Source organism: Cucurbita moschata, unplaced genomic scaffold (assembly GCF_002738365.1).
Source record: "Cucurbita moschata cultivar Rifu unplaced genomic scaffold, Cmos_1.0 Cmo_Scf00086, whole genome shotgun sequence".
Taxonomy (NCBI): domain Eukaryota; kingdom Viridiplantae; phylum Streptophyta; class Magnoliopsida; order Cucurbitales; family Cucurbitaceae; genus Cucurbita; species Cucurbita moschata.
In genome coordinates, this window is record NW_019268602.1 from 117,752 (window position 1) to 139,747 (window position 21,996).

The 21,996-nt window shown below is 40.7% G+C and overlaps 3 protein-coding genes across 10 annotated transcripts; 2 read left to right on the plus strand and 1 right to left on the minus strand.

The window, feature by feature from the left end:
• Positions 1-1,909: 1,909 nt before the first annotated feature.
• Positions 1,910-9,592, plus strand: LOC111439212 (clathrin interactor EPSIN 2-like). Of its 5 annotated transcripts, none has more exons than XM_023076988.1 (15): positions 1,910-1,998; positions 2,125-2,415; positions 3,587-3,673; positions 3,782-3,833; positions 4,343-4,422; positions 4,505-4,583; positions 4,727-4,810; positions 4,921-5,066; positions 5,313-5,645; positions 5,799-5,840; positions 5,934-6,029; positions 6,122-6,276; positions 6,812-6,954; positions 7,892-8,729; positions 8,844-9,592. In XM_023076988.1, exons 3-15 carry the CDS (start codon positions 3,639-3,641, stop codon positions 9,260-9,262), a joined length of 2,502 nt encoding a protein of 833 aa, XP_022932756.1. In that variant the 5' UTR covers positions 1,910-1,998; positions 2,125-2,415; positions 3,587-3,638; the 3' UTR covers positions 9,263-9,592. The 5 variants fall into 5 exon arrangements, with proteins under 5 accessions (XP_022932756.1, XP_022932757.1, XP_022932758.1 ...); XM_023076989.1 differs by having other exon boundaries at positions 1,940-1,954; XM_023076990.1 differs by lacking the exon at positions 1,910-1,998 and having other exon boundaries at positions 2,028-2,269; positions 2,382-2,415.
• Positions 9,593-10,435: 843 nt separating this feature from the next.
• Positions 10,436-17,144, plus strand: LOC111439214 (uncharacterized protein At3g49140-like). Of its 3 annotated transcripts, none has more exons than XM_023076994.1 (12): positions 10,436-10,692; positions 12,201-12,267; positions 12,375-12,600; positions 12,676-12,778; positions 12,883-12,947; positions 13,062-13,178; positions 13,254-13,352; positions 14,351-14,504; positions 15,632-15,738; positions 15,893-16,042; positions 16,604-16,699; positions 16,788-17,144. In XM_023076994.1, the coding sequence occupies exons 1-12, from the start codon at positions 10,659-10,661 to the stop codon at positions 16,881-16,883; spliced, it is 1,314 nt and encodes a 437-aa protein (XP_022932762.1). In that variant the 5' UTR covers positions 10,436-10,658; the 3' UTR covers positions 16,884-17,144. The 3 variants fall into 3 exon arrangements, with proteins under 3 accessions (XP_022932762.1, XP_022932761.1, XP_022932763.1); XM_023076993.1 differs by having other exon boundaries at positions 10,437-10,692; positions 15,629-15,738; XM_023076995.1 differs by having other exon boundaries at positions 10,437-10,692; positions 12,455-12,600; positions 15,629-15,738.
• A 745-nt stretch (positions 17,145-17,889) lies between these two features.
• On the minus strand, positions 17,890-21,806 carry LOC111439216 (PTI1-like tyrosine-protein kinase 3). 2 transcript variants are annotated; one of them, XM_023076997.1, is made up of 8 exons: positions 21,609-21,806; positions 19,733-19,913; positions 19,309-19,562; positions 19,110-19,236; positions 18,751-19,024; positions 18,528-18,660; positions 18,358-18,444; positions 17,890-18,276 (listed from the first exon to the last, which is right to left on the minus strand). In XM_023076997.1, exons 2-8 carry the CDS (start codon positions 19,827-19,829, stop codon positions 18,145-18,147), a joined length of 1,104 nt encoding a protein of 367 aa, XP_022932765.1. In that variant the 5' UTR covers positions 19,830-19,913; positions 21,609-21,806; the 3' UTR covers positions 17,890-18,144. The 2 variants fall into 2 exon arrangements, with proteins under 2 accessions (XP_022932765.1, XP_022932764.1); XM_023076996.1 differs by lacking the exon at positions 21,609-21,806 and adding an exon at positions 21,320-21,544.
• Positions 21,807-21,996: the final 190 nt, after the last annotated feature.

The following is a 21,996-nucleotide window of genomic DNA, read 5'->3' on the forward strand; positions in this document are numbered from 1 at the left end:
ACATGTTAAATTGACACTCATGTTGATTTGTGGGGGACCGTCCTCATTTTTAGAAGCACTTCAAGTCAAGCATGTAATGGGATCATGTCATACAAAAATGTTGGGATCATCAGGTGTCGAATCCAAATTCTAAATTCTGATTCGAATCATGGGTATTGAGTATTATGCATCCCGAACATGTTTTACTTGTTTCCAAAGCATCGTTTATGTTTTTAAACTATAAAATCGTTGTTTTTAAGTAACGGTTTTGACAGGTACGTGTATGAAAAGTATGGTCGTTACATTGTTCTTTTAGAAAAAATTGATTCAAAATAATGATTTGGTTGGTTTTAGGTGTGGGAAAAGAGCATGAGTTTTGCCCCCAAACTTCCAAAAGTAGGTGTACTAGTTCTAAACCCTTCGTTTTTTAAATCTTTTCTTTGATTTTATGGTCAAGATTAGAGTGCTCGTCTGTAACTAACGAGAGTGTTATCTTCCCTAATTTATCTATTGAAATTTGATCATCTTGACACCTGTTCGTTGTCGATCTTTAAGCAGAAAACGAGGATACCTGCAAAATTCCAAATAGCTTGACTTGTAAAAAAAAACGTTAATTTTAGAGAAGATCTAGCTCGTGTCTCATATTGTTTCGTGAATTTGACAGTAGAATTGGGTTTTTAATAGAATAGAAAGGCTAAAAGGGCTTCTTGTTTGGGCTCTTCAAGCCTAACATTCATCCCCTTCACAATAGAACTTAGTCCAAATTCTGATATCTATTGGCACATTTGTGGGCTACTTTTAGAGCCTATTTATGATAGTTTTGACGTTTAATTGATGACTTTCACACATATATTTGTTGAATTTGTATGAATTATCAAATATTTTGAAAAAAAATTCTGGATAGAGTTGAATAACCGATGAAAAAAGAGCGAAGAAATCGAGTCGTTATCAAACAAGACCCACTTGGGCGAGAAGGAGGAGACTATCGACGCTAAGGAAAAGTACTTTCGAGCTCATAATTGTGGATATTGTAACGGGGATGATTAACTATAATATCCCTGATCCACCGTTAGCAGATATTATCCGTTGTGACTTGTTTCGTATTTGTCGGTCCTACAGTTTTAAAACGCGTCTATTAGGGAGAGGTTTCCACACCCTTATAAGAAATGTTTCGTTCCACTCTCCAGTTGGATGGGTGGATTGTGAGATCTCACATTGGTTGGAGATGGGAACGAAGCATTCCTTATAAGTGCGTTGAAATCTCTCCTTAATAGACATGTTTTAAACCTGTGAAGCTAACAATAATACGTAACAGGCTAAAACAGCTTGTATTTGCTAGTGGTAGGCTTGAGTTGTTACATTAACTCACTAACATCAATTTTTCTTCTCTTATTCTAAATCTTGCATTTCTTTCTTATGAGATTTTCATCGAGATTTACATTTGATTTGTGAAACACGAGTAAGTAAAACTCTTTTATCTTAGGAATTGACGTAGCTCGTTAGATTGGTTGAGAATCGCTCGAATACATCCACTAAAATTGAATATGAATATAATTTTTGGTTGCATTTTGCAGAAACTGAATAATGATAATGATACAAAATATGTTGAATCATGATATTGTTGTGCCAAACTGTGATTCTTTGTCCTTTTAGGATCACTTTTTTACTCTAAAGTGATGATTTTTATACTTTATACCTTACTTTTTCTTTGTTCTTTAAATCTTTTCTTTTCACTCACCAAATTCCTGAGCACAACTCTTTCAATTTTACTTTTTATACCAAATCTTTTATCTTTGGATTCAATGATGCATTCATTGCCATTTATTACTTCAACAACTTCAAATAAATTTAGTAAGAATTCAGTAGGAGAAGATATACATGTATATGTATATGTATATGTTGGATGAGCTTTGAAGGTGGGAAGAAAAATTAGAATGATGAGGTGAGTTGACCATGGATGGACGTGAGATGCAAGGTTGATTACTGTGTGGAAGTTGAAATTTTAATACAATAAAACAAGTATGATTTTGATTTTTGAGAACCCATTTGGGTTTTGGCTTTTATGATTCCCTGCGTGTAGCTGTGCTACTTGAGCTGTCTTCTCCTAATTTTTTCCCATTTCTCCTCTCTCTCTCTCTCTCTCAGATTCTCAACAGCGAGGAACAGAGACGAATCCCGCTCTTTCCTCTTCTATTCTTTCCAGCTTCGAGCGAATTCCGGGATCGTCTTCTTTCAATCCACAGATCGGGCTTCTGCTTTCAAATCCACTTACCGCAGTCGATTCGATCAGGTGCCCATTTGTTCGATTCGATTCGATTCAATCTAGGTTTTAGCTCTTGGGTTTTGATTCAGATCTACTTCACCTCTCTTGTTCTTCGATTTCTGGTTGGCTACTCAAACAGTTCATTCGGCTACCTCTTTTGCGTCCTTAGTCTTGTAAGATTCTTCTTCTCCCATGCTTTTGCGTTGTTTCCGATATCATCTCGTTTTCTTTGTTCTTAGATTGTTGATTTTGCAATAGCCTTTTCCCAGATTTTTCCCCCGATAATTGCTTTGAACATGTGAAATTTCTGGTAATAATTGTGTCGTATAGGATTTCCCCCCCCCCCCCCCCNCCCCCTTTTCTAGCTGGGTTTATCTGATTTGTCGTAATTTTTTTATTTTTGTTTCATTGTTCATAGATCTGTTGGTTCTGTATTCGTATTGAGATAATTACTTTTAGCAGCTGGTTGTGAATATCTTGATGGGGAAGATTCATTTAATTCTCCGGTTGTTGTGTAAATCGGTCAAGCATTTAGCCACCTCCCAGTTCAGATCCTTTACATTGCTGATTAAGACATTGTTTATTAATAATAGGGCTTAGAATAAGAACATTAGCGCAAAAGTGGGTGCGTTAGTTGCAGGGGAATGAGGTTGTGAGATCCCACATCGGTTGGGAGTAGAACGAAGTATTCTTTATAAGGGTGTGGAAATCTCTTCTTAGCAAATGCGTTTTAAAAACCTTGAGGAGATAATCGGAAGGGAAAGCCTAAAGAGGATAATATCTAGCCTAGTGGTGGGTTTGGGCCGTTAGAGAGGCGGGTCAATAACATGTTAAGAGTTGGACTTTCTTGAATCATGAGCAACTTTTGTTGTTGAGGAAGGTGGAAGGTCTTATCTTGTTAGGTGAAATGTTGTTTCCAAGTGGTGCAATGTGGACAGGTTAGGTGTAGAGAATTTGACAAGAACCTTACCCTCCTAGCTTAGTGTTCGTTACACTTTTGTTTAGAGCTTGACACTTTGTGGTTGGATTCTTGTGAGCTAATATGATTGTCACGAGGTTAGATGGGTAACGGCTATTGTGAGAAAACGCACATTTCCGAAAGCTGTCATCCATTGTAATCTTCCATACGACATTCATTTGCAGCATGGAATGTAGCCAATTTCATCCACTTTTTCACCTAATCAGATCACAACCATTGATGTATAGCCCAATTATCATCTTATTCTTATTGCTATATTTCTTCTCGAGTTTGAACTTTTACATATTATATATTTAATATAGGGATCGTTTTGTATGTGTGTAATTTCTGCATAGACTAACAAGAACTTCCGTTTAATTCAACAGCGGAACTAGGGGTGCTTCTGCTTGTTTCTGTAATTGAAAATTACCAGCTAGGATGAAGAAGGCCTTCGATCAAACTGTTAGGGACTTGTAAGCTATATTCTTGCCCTGTCAAAATTCATTTTTATTCATTGGTCATCTAAATTTAACTTTATGCATTAGGTTTTCCTAATAGGATCCCTCTGTCATTTATTGCAGAAAACGAGAGGTCAATAAGACCGTGCTCAAAATTCCGAAAATAGAGCAGAAGGTAGGCCTTTCAAGTCCTCTGTTTCTCTTCTTTTCTTCCCCCGACGTGATCTTGTCTAGACTCAAGTATTTATTTGTTTTTCTTAAGGAAAGAAAGTGTTTATGTTCATTTATCACTCATGTCCACGATGATAGCCTTTAGATGAAATAGAAATGTGAGATCCCACGTTGGGTGGAGAGGGGAACGAAGCATTCCTTATAAGGGTGTAAAAACCTCTCCCTAGCATACACGTTTTAAAACTTTGAGGGGAAGCACAGAAGAGAAAGCCTAAAGAAGACAATATATGTTAGCGGTGGGCTTAGGCTGTTACAAGAAACGTAATTGATGCACAATTTTTAGGGGAGGGAAGAAATTTCTTAGCTATGGATGCTACATGACATAATTAACAAAAAAAAGTTAAGACTGATATTGTGATTTTAGACTTCTCGAAGTTCTATAAGAAAACTTTGTAGTAAGGGTTTTATGCACGAGAACTTATATGGAACGCTGTTTTTACCTTCTTTTTTCAGGTTTTGGATGCCACTAGCAACGAGCCTTGGGGTCCTCATGGATCACTTCTTGCAGATATAGCACAGGCAACTCGAAATTAGTAAGCATAGGCTTGCTTTTGTAGATGCTTTTAGATTGAATATTCTACACCAGGGGAGAACTTATTCCAAATGTCCATGCAGTCATGAATATCAAATGATTATGGGAGTAATCTGGAAGCGGATTAACGATACTGGCAAGAATTGGAGGCATGTTTACAAGGTTAGCCGTTTTCTCTTTTTGTCTTCACTTTTAGGATTATTGTATTTCGACGATTTAATGAACTTAACCTTTCCATTTTGATACGGAAGCTCTTTATGCATTCCTAGTCCTTATATTCCTACCCAAACTTGTATCTTTCTCAGGGTTTGACCGTTTTGGAGTACTTGGTGGGTCACGGGTCGGAGCGTGTCATAGATGACATCAGAGAACATGTCTATCAGATATCGGTACGTTTCTCTTTCTCAATTCACTTTGACAGCTATAACTACTCAGCTCTCTGATCTTCCTGAAATGTGATTACTCTCTCTTGATTCATCGGGCATCTTTTGTACGACAGACCTTATCTAATTTTCAATACATCGACTCGAGCGGGAGGGATCAGGGTAACAATGTTAGAAAGAAATCGCAAAATCTTGTTGCCCTTGTAAATGATAAAGAGAGGATTGTTGAGGTCAGACAGAAAGCTGCTGCTAATAAGGACAAGTGAGTCTGCTCTCGACGTCGGTTAATTTATTATATATTTGTCGATTCTTCATTCTTTTCATTTTTCTTAGTTTGTCCCTACTTATTGCGCCAGTAATCATATTTATTAGTGCCAATTCATCATTTCAGACACTCAGGTTATTTCGTTTTATTTACTCACAATTATGTTGCATAGAAACGTTCTTTAAGCTTTCACGGAATAGTTTTAAAAACTACTGTTCTTATGACTTTCATGATGCTACATAGGTTTCACAGTGCAGCATCTATGGGCAGTATGTATAGACCAAGTGCAGGAGCATATGACGACCGCTATGAAGGAAGATATGGAAGCCGTGATGGAGACCGAAATGTTGATTCTTATGGGAGGGAAAGAGAATATGGTTTTAGAGATGAACGTTCCGGTGGAAATGAGGATTCATATGGTCGTGATTATGAAGACCGCTATAATAGAGATGGTTATAGGGATGATGATTATCGAGGAAGAAGCCGAAGCGTTGATGACTATCAGTATGGTTCAAGGAGCCGGAGCTCTGACAGAAATGGAGAACGTACATATGACGATGGTCAAGTTTCTTCTCGGTATGCACCTGCTGCAGATATAATATGCTGATGTTATATTAGTAAAGTCCATTATATGTTTTTCGACAGTATGAAGTTTGATATATGTATAATTTTCCTGGAAAGCGCTTATTTTCTTAGCTCTCATTTCTTTGCCTCTTGTGTTTCTTGCAGCAACAACGATACTAGAGCGAACGAGCCATCTCGGGATGAAAGGTTAGTTTTTAATCATTTAATTTCATTGTTCGTTTTATATTTATCCGATGAGGAAGTGGTTTAGTGGCACTGTTAATTTTGAATTTTTCATAGGCCGCTTGAACGTAAATTTTCGGAACAGAATATTGGTGCTCCTCCCAGTTACGAAGAAGCTGTGACTGAATCTGAAAGCAATGTGCAAAGTCAAAGGTGCTAATTTTGTTCCGAAGATATGACTGTTACTTTTTTTCTTTCGTCTTGTTCGCCCGTTCATTCAATTGGGATATTGTATCTATAAGCAGAGATGTTGAAGCTCCACCGACTGCTGCTCCGAGAGCATTTCCCCCACCCACATCCAGTACTCAAAGCCAGCTAACGACTCAGGGAACTGCTGCATCTCCACCTACCCAGGGACTTGATGGTTCTGATGAATTCGACCCTCGTGGTTCAGTTCCAGGTATGGGAAGCACCTGATTTTCTATGCCGCACCTCATCGTTGCTTAGTAAAAAGGGTTAGATTGCTATGGGCACTTCCATCCATGAGCTTCCTAGCCCTACTTCGATCAATGCCTCGCATCGTTCGGTCACTGGCTCTTATACCATTTGTAACAGCCCAAGCCCACCACTAGGAGGTATTGGGCTGATGCCATTTGTCCTCTTTGGGGCTTGGGCTGTTACAAATGCTATCAGAGCCAGGCACTAGACAGTGTGCCATCAAGAACGTTGGCCCCCTAGTGGGTGGATGGATGGATGGATTGTGATCCCACATTGGTTGGATAGGGAAACGAAGCATTTCTTATAAAGATGTTGAAACTTCTCCCTAATAGACGTGTTTTAAAACCGTGAGGCTGACGGTGATACTTAATAGACCAAAACGGACAATATCTACTAACGGTGGGCTTGGGCTGTTACAAATTGTACTTCAGTTAGTAATTTCTTCTGATATTTATTTGTACTTTGCACTTAATATCTCTTTCCATTTCTTATTTCAGCTGCTCCACCTGCCACAAGCAATTTAGAGACAAATTTATTAGACTCCTTGGCCTTAGTGCCTGTTGGGCCAGTAACATCAACTGCAGACTATGAGGGTCATGTTCAGACAAGCTCTGCTGTGGGATACCATGCTCAAAATCAGGTAATATTGAGGCATTGAAATGATTTTGAACTGATCTCTGTTTTGCTTATGTCATGCTTATGTATGCAATTTTCTCGCTCTCATGAACTCATGATTTGCTGTTTTCTCATCACTTTTATTCGTGGCATTGCTGAGTGCATGTTATACCTGGTTTTGGTAGATATAGCTTTGTGAGACCCCACGTCGATTGTGGAGGGGAACGAAGTATTCCTTATAAGGCTGTGGAAACCTCTCCCTAGTAGACGCGTTTTAAAACCTTGAGGGGAAGCCTGAAAGGAAAAGTCCAGAGAGGACAATATCTGCTAACGGTGGACTTGGGTTGTTACAAATAGTATTAGAGTCAAACACCGGGTAGTGTGCCAACGAGGACGTCGGGCCTCCAAGGGGGATGGATTGTGAGACCCCACATCGGTTGGAGAGGGGAACAAAGCATTCCTTATAAGGGTGTGGAAACCTCTTCCTAGCAAACGTGTTTTAAAACCTTGAGGGGAAACCGGAAGGGAAAACCCAAAGAGGACAATATTTGCTAGTAGTGAGCTTGGACTATTACAAATGGTATTAGAGCCAGACATAGGGCGGCGTGCCAGCGAGCGAGGACGTTAGGCCCCTAAGTGGGGTGGATTGTAAGATCCCACATCGGTTGGAGAGGGAAACGAAACATTCCTTATGAGGGGGTGGAAACCTCTTCCTAGCAAACACGTTCTAAAACCTTTAAGAAAAATCCAGATGGGAAAGCTCAAAGAGGACAATATCTGCTAGCGGTGGACTTGGACTATTACAAGAGGCTACATATTTATGGCATAATAAGTAAAGAAATTTCAGATTTCTCGGATCTAAATTTAATTTGGGCCGATTCGTACCTTGTAAAGTTGGATTGTAGATCAATTACTTTTTACTGGCAGAGATTGATATTTTTCAACTTATTATGCTCACACAGACTTTCGAAGACGCATTCGGTGACTCGCCTTTTAAAGCCATTTCTTCCTCTGATGTCCAAGATCAAGCACATGTCCAGCATGGGGAATCATTTTCTGTAGCAACTTATTCCACACCGAACATCCCCGTTCAACCCCAACCAAATTTTCCGCAGCCTCGTGAAGAGTCTCTGCAACATCAAAATATTGGTGTACTAGCTGATCTCCTTCCTCCTCCTGAACCTTTACCTGCTGTTGTTTCACAGCCTGCATTCACAGTATCAAACAGCCAACAAGCTGTATCTGGCTTGCCTGCACACCCAAATTCTAATAACTTGGGGACTTATCAGCAACATGGAAACGTAGCTCCCGTAAATTTTCAAAATCCAACAGAACCCGGGAGAGAGTTTAACAACGGGATGTTCATGGTTCCGGGAAGTGCACCGACACATGTCAATTCATATATGGTTCCTCCAAATGCTGGACCTAGTACACATCCCAACAATTTTGGATATTCTCAGGATGGTTCGGTAGCTCCCACGAGTTCTCATGTCGCACTTCAAACTACTCAACCGCCTGCTCAGCTTCCTAGTGGGAACTTCAATCCGCCACACGCCTCTGTAGCTCCAGTAGCTTCTCAAGTGTCTTACCAAGCCCCTAATTTTCCTGTTAACGTATCTAACCCTGATGTTATGGGTAGTTTTCAAGCAGGAAACCATACATCCATGGCTTCCCAGCAAATTCCTCCATCTGGATCGCTTTCAAATGCATCTCAACCTTCAAAGAACAAGTTCGAGACCAAGTCTACAGTATGGACTGACACATTAAACCGAGGGCTTGTCAATTTAAACATATCTGGATGTGAGTTTCCCCCTCGATTTCATTACATCACTTCGACTTTCTGGATTGTTTTGAAAAAATACATCGTAGTTCTTCCTTGTTCATCTTTTTGAATCATAAATTCTCCATGTGCAGCTAAAACAAACCCAATGGCGGATATTGGTGTTGATTTTGAAGCCCTCAATAGGAAAGAGAAGAGGATGGAGAAGCCTAGTACAGCTCCAGCGATATCTACCATTAACATGGGTAAAGCTATGGGATCTGGTTCTGGGATTGGCCGAGCCGGTGCGAGTGCACTAAGGCCACCTCCAAACGCAATGTCGGGTCCGGGAATGGGAATGGGTATGAACCCCAACCCTGGCATGGGCATGGGTATGAGAGGAGGATATGGAGGCATGAATCAACCCATGGGTGGCATGGGGATGAATATGGGTATGGCACAACACGGAATCCAGATGCAGCAGCCTCGAGCGAACATGCCTGGTGCATACAACCCAATGATGGGTGCTGGTGGCTACGCCCCTCAACAGCCACCGTACGGCGGCTACCGATGATATCAGACATGTTATTAGAGTTGTGGAAGAGGCTCTGCTTGTTTATCAGATTGTAAGATTAGATAGAACACAGCATTAAATATTGGAAGGTCTGCATCCAACCCAAGATTTTCTTATTTGAAGCTATGTTTTCCCCTGAAAGAAGGCCTCGCCTTCATTGTTTTCTACCATCTCGTGTTAGTCATTTTTTTTGTGGGTTGAGTTCTGCTTTGAATTTTGTGTGTATTCAATGAGGTCAAAATCTTTTTCTCATCATTTTCCTTGCACGTTCTTGTGATTGTATATTTTGATTGAATACCAAAAGTAAAGAATAAGATACAATGGTCAAAGTTTGTCTCATTCATATTTCAGTTGTTTTAGTATACACATGATATCAGACTTAGTGAAAGGCTTGGATCTCTTCCATGGGTATCACTAGTCGGTAACGACTCAAACCCACAGCTAGCAGATATTGTTTCTCTGAGCTTTTCTTCAAAGTTTTTAAAATACTTGTTAGGGAGAAATTTTTACACCCTTATATTGTTCTCCTCCCAATTGATGTGGGATAAAAAAAAAAGCTCTTAAAGATAGTTATAAACTTAAAAATTCATAAGGCTAAAATTTAAGATCATTACACAAGAAATATCCACACGAATCAATGAAAGCACGTTGTGAGATCTTACAACAAAACATTCATAGACGCATTTTAAAACTTGTCCCATTTATTCAATAAAAAAAAATGTTTCAAAAGTTCTTTTTTTCTCCTACAATTTTTTGTTCATCAGGTAATTTTTTACAACTCGTCACCATGTCAAATTTGCTCGTTCAATCGAAAAAGCTAACATAAGGGTCGTTTGGAACGTCAAATTGATCAAAATTAGAACAATTTATTTGATTTACAAAAATGGATGTTAATTACATAAATATAACTAAATTTTTGATGACATTAAACCTCTCTAAATCCTCTTTGTGAACTCAAAAGAAAAGAACACTTTTGGCTTGTATGTCTTGGGATAACCTTTGTGTACTATGTTGAAGATACAAACATGTGGTATCCATCTTATGTCTTTTTCACTTTTATTGCCCACACATTCATATTTCAATATTTCACACAAAACTTTTGTCTTCTCACAAAATTGTGTTCCTTGTTGGAATAAAAAACATGGGGTGTCTTGTCTTTTGTGTCTTGTCTCTTCACTTCTTCACTCCAGTGTTTTATAGGTGTAAAAAAACAAAATTGATAGACCCATTTGTTATTTTCTATGCTTTTTCAGCTGAGATCTCTGAGTAAAAAAATCAGAAATTTCTGAACACGTTTGAAGATCTTCTGCGAATCTCGATGGCCATTTCGGACTTCGAACTATACGTAGAGACTAATACCCATCTCAGCTCGCGTCGACTTTGATCTCTGTCTCTCATGGCAATCGCTGTAGCTTCTTCACTTGCCTTCGGTAACCGCTATCATTCGCCTCTCTTTGTGTTCTTTGCATTTGGTATCATTGATTGTGATGAACTGTGAATTTGTTACATGCCCGTTTCGTTTTTTCTTTATGAATTGATTGTCTGGACATTTGTTCTAAGAGAGGGCTATCGATCGTTGATTTTCAAGTAGTTTTTTGAATACCCACTTGCGGATTTAGTGATGGGTTTGGTTTTATTTGAAGTGGGGTTTCATCTGTTTGTCATTGTTATGCAAAAGGTTTAGGCTTTCTGATCTTTAGAAGCTCTTGCTTGGTCTACTTGGGTATTTTCCCTTTGTTAACAAGCCATTTTTTAGGCCCTTTTTCAATGGGTTTCCTATGTGTTAGCTTTCTTTTCGTTTTTGGTTCGAGCGTTTTGCTATATTCACTAGAGATTGTACCGAGACTAAAATTCAAAAGAAATAGAACTCTTAGTCTTGTGTACGAGGCCTCACAATCTAAACAAAAACTAGATGTGAGATCCTGCATTGGTTGGGGAGTGGGGAGGAGAATGAAACATTGTTTATAAGGGTGTGGATACCCCTCCCTAGCAAACGCGTTTTACAAACCTTGAGGGGAAGCTTGAAAGGGAAAGTCTAAAGAAGACCCTATCTACTAGCGGTGGGCTTGGGTTGTTACAAATGGTATTAGAGTTAGTTACTAGGTAGTGTGTCAGTGAGGATGCTGAGCCACGAAGGGGGGTGGACACCAGGCGGTGCGCCAGTGCTGACGTTGAACCCCAAAGAGGGTGGACATCGAGCGGTGTGCCAGCGAGGACGCTGGGTCTCAAAAGGGGTGAATTGTGAGATTCTACATTGATTGGAGAAAGGAACAAGTGCGAGCGAGGATACTGTGCCCTGAAGATCAATTGGGGAGGAGAACGAAGCATTATTTGTAAGGGTGTGAAAATCTCTCCCTACCAGATGGATTGTGAGATCCCACATCAATTGGGGAGGAGAATGAAACATTCTTTATAAAGGTGTGGAAACCTCTCCTTAGCAGACGTTTTTTAAAAACCTTGAGGGGAAGCTTGAAAGGGAAAGCCTAAAGAGGACAATATTTGCTAGCGGTGGGCTTTGACCGTTACAGTTGGTATCAGAGCCAGGTTCTGGGCAGTGTGCCAACGAGGACGAAGGGGAGTGGACATCAAGTGGTGTGCCAGTAAGAACGTTGAGCCCTAAAGTGGGTGGACACCGGGCGGTGTGCTAGCGAAGGACGCTGGGCTTCGAAGGGGGTGGATTGTGAGATCCCACATCGAGTGGAGAGAGAAATGAGTGCCAACAAGGATGCTTGGCACCAAAGGGAGATAGATTGTGAGATCCCACATTGGATGAGGAGAAAGAACAAAACATTCTTTACAAGGGTGTGGAAACCTCTCCCTAGCTGACACGTTTTAAAAACCTAGCGGTGGGCTTGGGCACTAGAATACTCAATTCGAATCCTTTATTTCGTTGCTTTTGTTTTGAGTTTTGTTCCTCACCTTTTCTAATATCATACAGAAGGGGCTTGTTGCTCGACGTCGCATGCATTCACGAGCAGTTGGAACAGATCTTCTTTCGATGTTCGGTGAGTTTACGATATTAGAAGGTTATGATCTATTGTAGCTCCTTGTCAATCTGTTTGTATTGTAGCTCGTTTATGATAGATCTCCTTGGTTCTTTGGTAATTTTTAGTGGCAGAAATCCAATATTTGGATCAACAGACTTACATTGGTTGTCTAAGGGCCGTGATCATTGCTTGTCAAAAGTTTCAGTTGCTGCTGATTACCCTGATTCAGTTCCAGATTCATCAAGTTCTTTGACTAACAAAGGCTATCATCCTCTCGAAGATCTAAAAGTTCGTAAAAGAGCACGAAATACTGAACTCACTGCTGCAGAATTAGCCCGGACGACTGTGGAGGTTGGGTTCATAGACCTCGTGTTTCCTCGATTATGTTTTTTTCGGTTAACGAAAATTCATTTTCCTCTCTATTAGGTAAATAGCAACGCTTTGGTACTATTTCCTGGAACTGTTCACAATGAACCACATGAACACGTATCATGGGACGAGTTTCAATACGTTCTTGACGATTATGGAGGTTTTTATCGACTTTCTCTTGTCAATGGTTTGTTGTTTTTGTGTGGATGTTCATATCCTAGCTACGTTGCTGAATTGAACTTGGCGATGTTTTGTTCTGTTCAGATTTGTTTTTCGAAGTTTTCGACGATGTGAACATGTTAGAAGATCGTGCTGCACCAAATCCTGTGGTAAGGATCTATATGTTCCATTATTATGCATTGCTTTTTCGTAATCTCGAGGTAAAGATCTTAGCCAAATACGGTCGAGTGATTATGGTATTTATACGAGTTCTTCACTTGCAGAACGTTTTGATTGGAATGGACGTGAAAATGTATGAAAGTAGGAGGATAATTCGAGATTATAAAGCGGGAGATAGCGGAAATGGTGATATCGTTCCTTTCGATTATGACTATATTGAGGTAAATAGCTAGTTGTGTTGGTTGAGTTCAAAGTTTCTGGTTTTATTTTTAGCTGCATTTCTATTGGCCTTGTAGGCTGTGGAAACTGATTTGGCTGAATTCCCTGTTGATTGGGGAGTTCCTGATGTGGCTAGCTTGGTTCATCCACTATATTTTGCCAAGTGTATGAATAAGGTGATTTCCACCAGCTCCTTGTTATTGTTATAGCTTGTACGATATAACTAAATTGTTGTAAATAGCTTCTGTAACGGTCCAAGTCCACCGCTAGTAGATATTGTTCTCTCTAGGATTTCCCTTTTGAGCTTCCTCTCAAGGTTTTAAAACGTGTCTGCTAGGGAGAGGTTTCCACACTCTTATAAAAAATGCTTTGTTTTCCTCCCCAACTGATGTGGAATCTCACAATCCATCCACTTTAGGGCCCAGCGTCCTCGTTGGCACACTGTTCGGTGTCCACCTCCCTTCGGGGCTTAGTGTCATTGTTGGCACACCGCCTGGTGTCCACCTCCCTTCGGGGCTCAGCGTCATTGTTGGCACACCGCTTGGTGTCCACCCCCCTTTGGGGCTCAGCGTCCTTGCTAGCACACTGCTTGGTGTCCACTCCCTTCGGGGCTTAGCGTCTTTGCTGGCACACCGCCTGACTGGCTTTGATACCATTTGTAACAGTCTAAGCCCACTGTTAGCAGATATTATCTTCTTTGAGCTTTCCCTTTCGGGCTTCCACTCAAGGTTTTTAAAATGGTCTGCTAGAGAGAGGTTTACCCTTGTAAAGAATGTTTCGTTCTCCTCCCCAACCGACGTGGGATCTCACGACTCACCACTCTTGGGGGCTCAACTTCCTCGCTGGCACTCGTTCCCTTCTCCAATCAATGTGGAACCCCCAATCCACTCTCTTTGGGACCCAGCGTCCTTGTTGGCACACCGCCTTGTGTCCACCCCTTTCGGGGCTCAGCCTCGTCGCTTACACATCGCTCGGTGTCTGGCTCTGGTACCATTTAAACATCTTGAAGGGAAAGCTCAAAGAGGACAATATCTGCTAGCGGTGGGCTTGGGCCGTTACAGCTTCGTTATTAACTTTTAAATCTCTTCTTAACGTCCCATCCTGCTACTAGCAACTATTGTTTATAATACGTTCATTTGAATTACGAAACGTTAATCAAGTCTGTTACGTATAGGCTATCTATATGAAATATGAGAGAGAGATGAAGCATCCTTCGAATGGAGTTTCCATGTTGGGATGTCTCAGACCTGTCTATGCTGATGAAGAATCTTATATAAGAAGACTTTTTTACTTTGAAGATAGTGAAGGCTACAATACACAATGGAAAGGTAACGTAGGATGAAAAGGCACTGGGAATTTGAATAATGAATCTGGTGCTATTTCCTGGCCATTCCGTTGAATAGTCGAAGAAATTAATGGATTTCCACACTCTTATAAATAATGTTTCGTTCCCCTCTCTAACCAATGTGGGATCTCACAGTCCACCCTTCCTGGGGGCCAGCATCTTCACTGGCACACCATCCGGTGTTTGGCTCTGATATCATTTGCAATAGCCCAAGCCCACCGCTAGTAAATATTGTCTGTTTTGGCCCGTTACGTATTGTTGTCAGCCTCATGGGTTTAAAACGCGTCTGCCAGGGAGAGATTTTCACACCTTTATAGAGAATGTTTTGTTCCCCTTTCCAACCGACGTGGGATCTCACCCCCTTAGGGGCCAACGTCCTCGCTAGGGAGAGATTTCAACACTCTTATAAACAATGTTTCGTTCCCTCTCCAACTGATGTGGGATCTCACAATCCACCCCCCCTTGGGGGCTAGCGTCCTCACTGGCACACCGCCCGGTGTTTGACTCTTATACCATTTGCAATTGCCCAAGCCCACCACTAACAAATATTGTTCGCTTTGGCCTGTTACTTATCATCGTCAGCCTCATGATTTTAAAACGCGCCTGCTAGAGGGAGATTTTCACATCCTTATAAAGAATGCTTCGTTCCCTTCTCCAACCGAAGTGAGATCTCACCCCCTTGGGGGCCCACCGTCCTTGTTAGGGAGAGATTTTTATACCCTTATAAAGAATGTTTCGTTCCCCTCTCCAACCGATGTATGATCTCACGCTTTCTGTACTACCATTTGGGTTATATTTAATGATGAAGATCCACTTACATGTTTTTTACTATGGGATGTCATTTTTTATCTAAAGCTTAAATCTCATAACACGACTGCACTAGTAGGATGTATAGCTATGCTTATATTTCCGGTCTAAATGCCTCATGAGTACATTTCCAGTCCAACCGACGTGGGATCTTATTTTTTTTCTTTGGAATGAATAGAACAGTTGCTGATTCATTACTTCGTGTTGAAGTATATAATTCCACGTTTTAGCTTCTAAACATTATTATCTTATTGTTGATGAAGTTTTTCCTAATCATCTCATCTTTAACCTCCGGTTTAGAAGGTGAAACCTTGAGCTTCGAGTCCGAAAGCGATGGAAGCAGCCGAAGATCCACCCTCTACAGGCTGGAGATAATGAGAATTGAGCTCTTCTCGGTGTACGGAGTTCAGGTATGTATATCACGATTTCCCTTTTGGGTCTCATTGATGAATATCTATTCGGTCTGCAGTAGTATCAGTAATATTAGAATCACGAGAATGAACGCGTTGCCTATTTATCCGGTTGAATAGTGAAATCATACTATTTTTTAATGAACTTTTGCAGTCTGAAATTGGTTTGCTAGATTTTCAACGTGCCGAACCCGATGTTCTTATGCACTCTACTGCAGAAATTGTCGAGCGTTTTAGTGAGAAGGGTTTTAGGTGCAATATTGCCCTTAAAGCTTTTTGCAAAAAGAGAGGTCTTCGTGTTGAGGTAATTTTTGTTCGTTATGTTTGTTATGATCTTTTGCAACAGTTCGTTTCTTATTACCGTGTTGATTATACGACGACTCGTTCATTAGTATGTAAGTTCGAACCATCTAAGAAAGAGACTAGGTGTGTTGCTTCCTCGGATGGAAGGTAAGTGGGGTGAAGAAACGTCCAAAGGGGTCGCTCGTCATTATTGCCTTAACGGATGGAAAGCTACGTCGGGTTTCTTCTAATATCTACGCCCAAAGGGGTCGTGTCATTATTACATTTATGATTTTGTTCCACGAGTGTTCGAGTCAACTTATGTGCATCTGACCAATCTCACAAGACAACTGTTGACCTACCACATTTGGTTACAAAAGAATATGATATAAAATCCCGAGTAGGCGATCACCCTGGCTTGAACCTATTTCCTCCAAATTACTTTTACCTGCTCGATGCATCGGTATAGGATATCGTTTACTTAATTTCGGTATAGGCCTACGTGACCTCGATGCATCTGACTAGAAGATATCTTTGCCTAAAGTTACTTCAGCTATGATAGTTTGTGATATATGCTTTACAGGATGCTATTCTGCTCGGAGTCGATAGTCTTGGCATCGATGTGAGGGTATGTTTTGGAACAGAAGTACGGACTTTTCGATTTCCCTTTAAAACCCGGGTGAGCCATCGACCCTTCTCGGTCTATAAGAAAATTTCTGGTTTGAACGTCCTGTTAACGTTGTTCATTTTCTGTACTGTCATTGTAGGCAACATCTGAAGTTGCAGCAGAGAAGCAGATTCAGCAACTCTTGTTCCCACGGTCTCGTCGTAAAAAACTACGAAGCCATGAGGGGATGGATTGAGAGATGCCATGAGTTCTTAGAACACCGTGTGCGTTATTTTGAGATTCGGAGGATCTTTGAAATAAACCTCACAGGTTAAGACGACTTCTTTGCTCAAATCTGTCATAACAGTAGTCTTAGTTTCAGATTGTACAGTTCAAGTTGATAGTTTTCCATTACCCGGCCTCGTCTCCGTCAAAATAATCGAGTTTTTTTTGTCATCGAGTCACGACTTTACCTCTCCCCATCCATTTTGGCAACTAACTAAATTGTTTGCATCGAGTTCCTCGATTTAGCAAGCATGCCTGTATCGTAGAACACTATAGATTTTTACAATGATCATCAACCCAAAACTTCGTATGACTCGGCATGACTCGACGAGGGGCAGTTCATCTATAGGGAAGGCATTGGAAAGGGCAAGTCGAAACTCGAGATAGGTACTATTCCATTACTCAACCTCGTCTGTATCAAAATAATCGAGTTTTTTTGTCATTGAGTCACGACTTTACCTCCACTTGCAACCCGTACTTGGCTTTCCCCATCCATTTTGGCAACTAACTAGTTAACATCGAGTTCCTCGATTTAGTGAGCATGTCTGTATCGTCAACTACAATGAACGAAAAACTCTCTAGATTTTTACAATGATCATCAACCCAAAACTTCGTATGACTCGGCGAGAGACAGTTCATCTATAGGGAAGGCATTGGAAGGGGCAAGTCGAAACTCGAAATAGGTACTATTCCATCACCCAACCTCGTCTGTATCAAAATAATCAAGTGTTTTGTCATCGAGTCAGACTTTACCTCCACCTGCAACCCATACTAGCTTTCCCCATCCATTTTGGCAACTAAATTGGTTACAAACTCAATTTAGCATCGTGAACTACAATGAACGAAATACACTCTGGATTTTTATAATGATCATCAACCCGAAACTTCGTATGACTCGGCGAGGGGCATTTCATCTATAGGGAAGGCATAGAAAAGGGCGAGTCAAAACTCGAGATAGGTACTTAAAGCAAGAGCACAACAAGCTGAAAAGACCAACCCATATCCATTGATATCAAAAGAGCGAAGGGGAAAGTAAATAATAATCATACGGTAGCTTCCCCTATAGCATCCACTCCCATAGTCTCAGACTCGAGGATCTTCAAGGGAAAACAACAATAATAATTGGAACAAATAATGAATATATGAATTCTTTATGATCACCATGAAACCAAACTTTGCAATGTAGGCTGACATATATCAACAGTGAGGAAGAAAATCGATATCAATTTACTTCAAGGTTCAGGAGACGATGCAGGCATAGGCGTAGGTGGCTTTAGAAGCGGCTGGAGAGCCTTGACGACAATGCTCATGTTCGGCCTGAACTCGGCTTCATATTGCACACACAGTGCTGCAACAGCAGCCAGCTGCAATAACCGTAAAACCAAGTCGATGTCACAATCGTATCTCATTATTTTAACTTTGTGAAACGACGTAACGATGTGTACCTTGGCGACTCCTTTAGGTGGATATTCACCCTTCAGCCTTGGATCAACACATTGTTTAACTTTGTCTTCACTTAGCCTTGGAGTAGCCTTAAACAATAAGGAACAGTCATTTTAGAGTTGTGAAATTTAACTAACCGTAAACGAAATGGAAAGCATGCTCGTGTACTCACCCACGTAACAAGACTCTGCTGCCCGCGAGGCATGGTGTGATCAACGGGTTTCCTCCCAGTCAAAAGCTCGAGTAGAACGACTCCAAAGCTGTAGACATCGCTCTTTTGAGTCAATTGTCCTGTCATAGCATACCTGGGAAAGAGAGGAATACTTTCTCAATCAACAATAGCTACTTATACGAGTAAGAAACCATACGAACAAATGAGATTTCGGAAACATTACTCTGGAGCATGATAGCCAAAAGTTCCTAAAACTCGAGTAGAATGAAGTCGTGCAGCCATGTCCGGAGCTTGGTTAGAAAGGTTAAAGTCTGCAATCTTTGTTTTATACTCTTCAAAGAGAAGCACATTGCTGGATCTAACATCTCTATGTATGATAGAAGGTTGAACCTTCTCATGCAAGTACTCCAATCCTCTAGCTGCATCGACAGCGATTCTCACACGTTGCATCCAATCGAGCACTGGACCAGGCTGTGCCCCTTGTACTCCCTTTCTACCTGTGTAGAGCACACAACAACTCGTGAAATTGTCTGGCCTACATGAAAACTCAACCAAATGATTGAACTTAATGTCGTGGCATACCGTGCAATACGTCATGTAGAGAACCCATAGTTGCAAACTCATATGCAAGAACACGGAGATTTCCTTCAACGCAGTATCCGTGCAACTCAACAAAATTTTCATGTTTCAACCTTGAGACTGTAGAAACCTGAATAATGTATACAAGATAAGATAGAGTTGTACCGTGCTAAATCTATTTATATTGATATTGTAAACAAACCTGAGTCAAAAAGTCGACACTCGAGTCAGGCTCGGAGGATACATCCAGCTTCTTTACTGCCACAGTTTTCCCATCGTTTAATCTAGCATAATAAACTCGACCGTAAGACCCTTCACCAATCAATGCCTTGGACCCGAAGTTGTCAGTCTTTTCTTTCAATTCTTCCAGAGACAACGCTGGAACATCTATGGGAGGTGGAGCTCTTGGTGCTTCAGATTTGTGAGAAGCTGGCTCTTTTGAGACCTTTTGGTGACCTAAAACGCATAAGACGTATTTAAATCACATAGTAGACGAATCATAAACGAGGCTATAGCTATTAAATCAAGAGTCGTCTCGAACAAGAACAAACTACTGATAACTATGCTTAACATATGGAGGATATTGATATCTCACAGACTTCAGAGTAAATAGATTAGACTATTACCACCATCTCCGTAACTTCCTGGGCTTTTTAGGTGCTCACTTTCCGCTGATGGGTAGGGTTCTTCAACTTGACAAGCACAACAAAGCCACCTGCGCATTCTATCCCTTTTACTTAGATATAAATCGTCTTTCGGTCCAGTATTGTTCAAACGTATGAAGTAACCAGGAGGAGGGGCATGCGCCTGCACGGTAACCAAACGCTTTACAAAATTATTCTATTGCTTTAAACGACAGGAGACGGATTAATAGGAAAACACAAGCAGCAATGATCTATGAAAGATCCTTTTTCTCTTTATTCAAATATAAAGGAGATGAGAATATTGCAATTGTAAGAGTCCGAGCCTAGCAGATATTGTCCTCTTTGGATTTCCCTTTTGGACTTCCTCTCAAGGTTTTTAAAATGCGTCTATTAGGAAGAGGTTTCCACACCTTTATAAAGGATGCTTCGTTCTCCTCCCCAACCGATGTGGGATCTCACAATCCACCCCCTTTCGTAGCCCAGCGTCCTCGATGACACTCGTTCCCTTCTCCCATCAATGTGGGACCCCTCAATCCACCCCCCTTTGGGGCACACCGCCTCGTGTCACCCCCTTCGGGGCTCAGCCTTCTCGCTAGCACATCGTCTGATGTTTGCCTTTAATACAATTTGTAACAGTTCAAGTCCACTGCTAATAGATATTGTCCTCTTTGGACTTTCCCTTTTGGGCTTCCCCTCAAGATTTTTAAAAAGCGTCTGCGAGGGAAAGGTTTTCACACATTTATAAAGGATGTTTCGTTCTCCTCCCCAACCAACGTGGGATCTCACAATCCACCCCCTTTAGGGCCAGCGTTCTTGTTGGCACTCGTTCCCTTCTCCAATCAATGTGGGACCCCCTAATTTACCCCCTTTTTGGGCCAATGTCCTTGTTGGCACACCGCCTCGTGTCACCCCTCTTCGAGGCTCAGCCTTCTCGCTGGCACATCGCCCGATGTCTGCCTCTGATACAATTTGTAACAATCCAAGCCCACCGCTAGCAGATATAGTCCTCTTTGGGCTTCCCCTAAGGTTTTTAAAACACGTCTGCTAGGAAGAAGTTTCCACATCTTGCTTCGTTGTCTTTCCCAATCAACATGGGATCTCACAACAATATTGCAAGAAATGACTCAAAGGAGAAAATTAATTTTTTCATGAAAAATGACAAAAGGGCAAAAAAGGGGCAACGTTCCCCAAGATAATGGTTGAAATATACTACGAAGAATTTAAGGATTCATTGATCCTCAAATCTTTCTATTCCACCCTATAATGTGATCACATCCTTCTTGAACAACCCAGCTTTCAGGCATAGTAAAAGAACAGACAAGTCCATAGACAACTTTCGGTTTATGTCATATTGAAACATAAATTCTTCAAAAACGACATGAAAAAGACAAAAGGAAACATGAAAATGGCAAAATATCCCCTCCCACAATCAATTTTAAAAGAACTTTAATACCTTTTCTGGAACTTATATTACAAAGAGATCATAGAAGATAAGCATATAAATGGAAATATGAGACATTGCATGTAGTGAAGGCAATCAAATGCAAGAGAAATTCCAACAATCCTTACCACTAAACCAAAACGATGATGATCTCGACCGTCCATTACCAAATCAAAGAAACAAAACACAAAAACACAAACCCAGACACAGATTGCTACCTCAGAAACCAAATCAAATCCCAGAAACAGAAAGGAAAAGAAAACGAACAAATCACTCACAACCCAACAAATAAAAGAAGGCTGTAAGAGAAAAATCAAAAGCGAAATAGAAAAAAGAGAGAGAAATGGTAATAAAAGGGAAAAGCAAGGCGATAAAAGAAGAAGAGATGGAGAGGCGAGTTTAGAGGAAGGGGATTACCTTCTGGTTAGAGCCTCTCCTGGGCTCCGGGAAGAAAAAGGGGAAGAATAAAGGAAAAGACAGGGTGGAATTGGAGGAGGAGTGGTGGGTTCGGGTTTGGTTTCGTTGGGTCTTCCTTCACTTTTGGCTTTTCGGTACTTGTTCGGAGCAAACGCAATGAGCGGATGACAGAGAAGCAAACGCGGAGGCGACGGTGCAAACCTTTTCTTTTACTTTCTTCTTTATTACATTAAATTAATACAAATATTTTTTTTAACTTTTTAATTTTTTTTAAAAATACCCTAATTCTTAGTAATATATTTAAGAAATATTCATAAAAATTAAAAAATAAAATTAAATGGATAAAAACTTCTTTTATAAGTCTCATACATTATCTCTGAACTTTTTA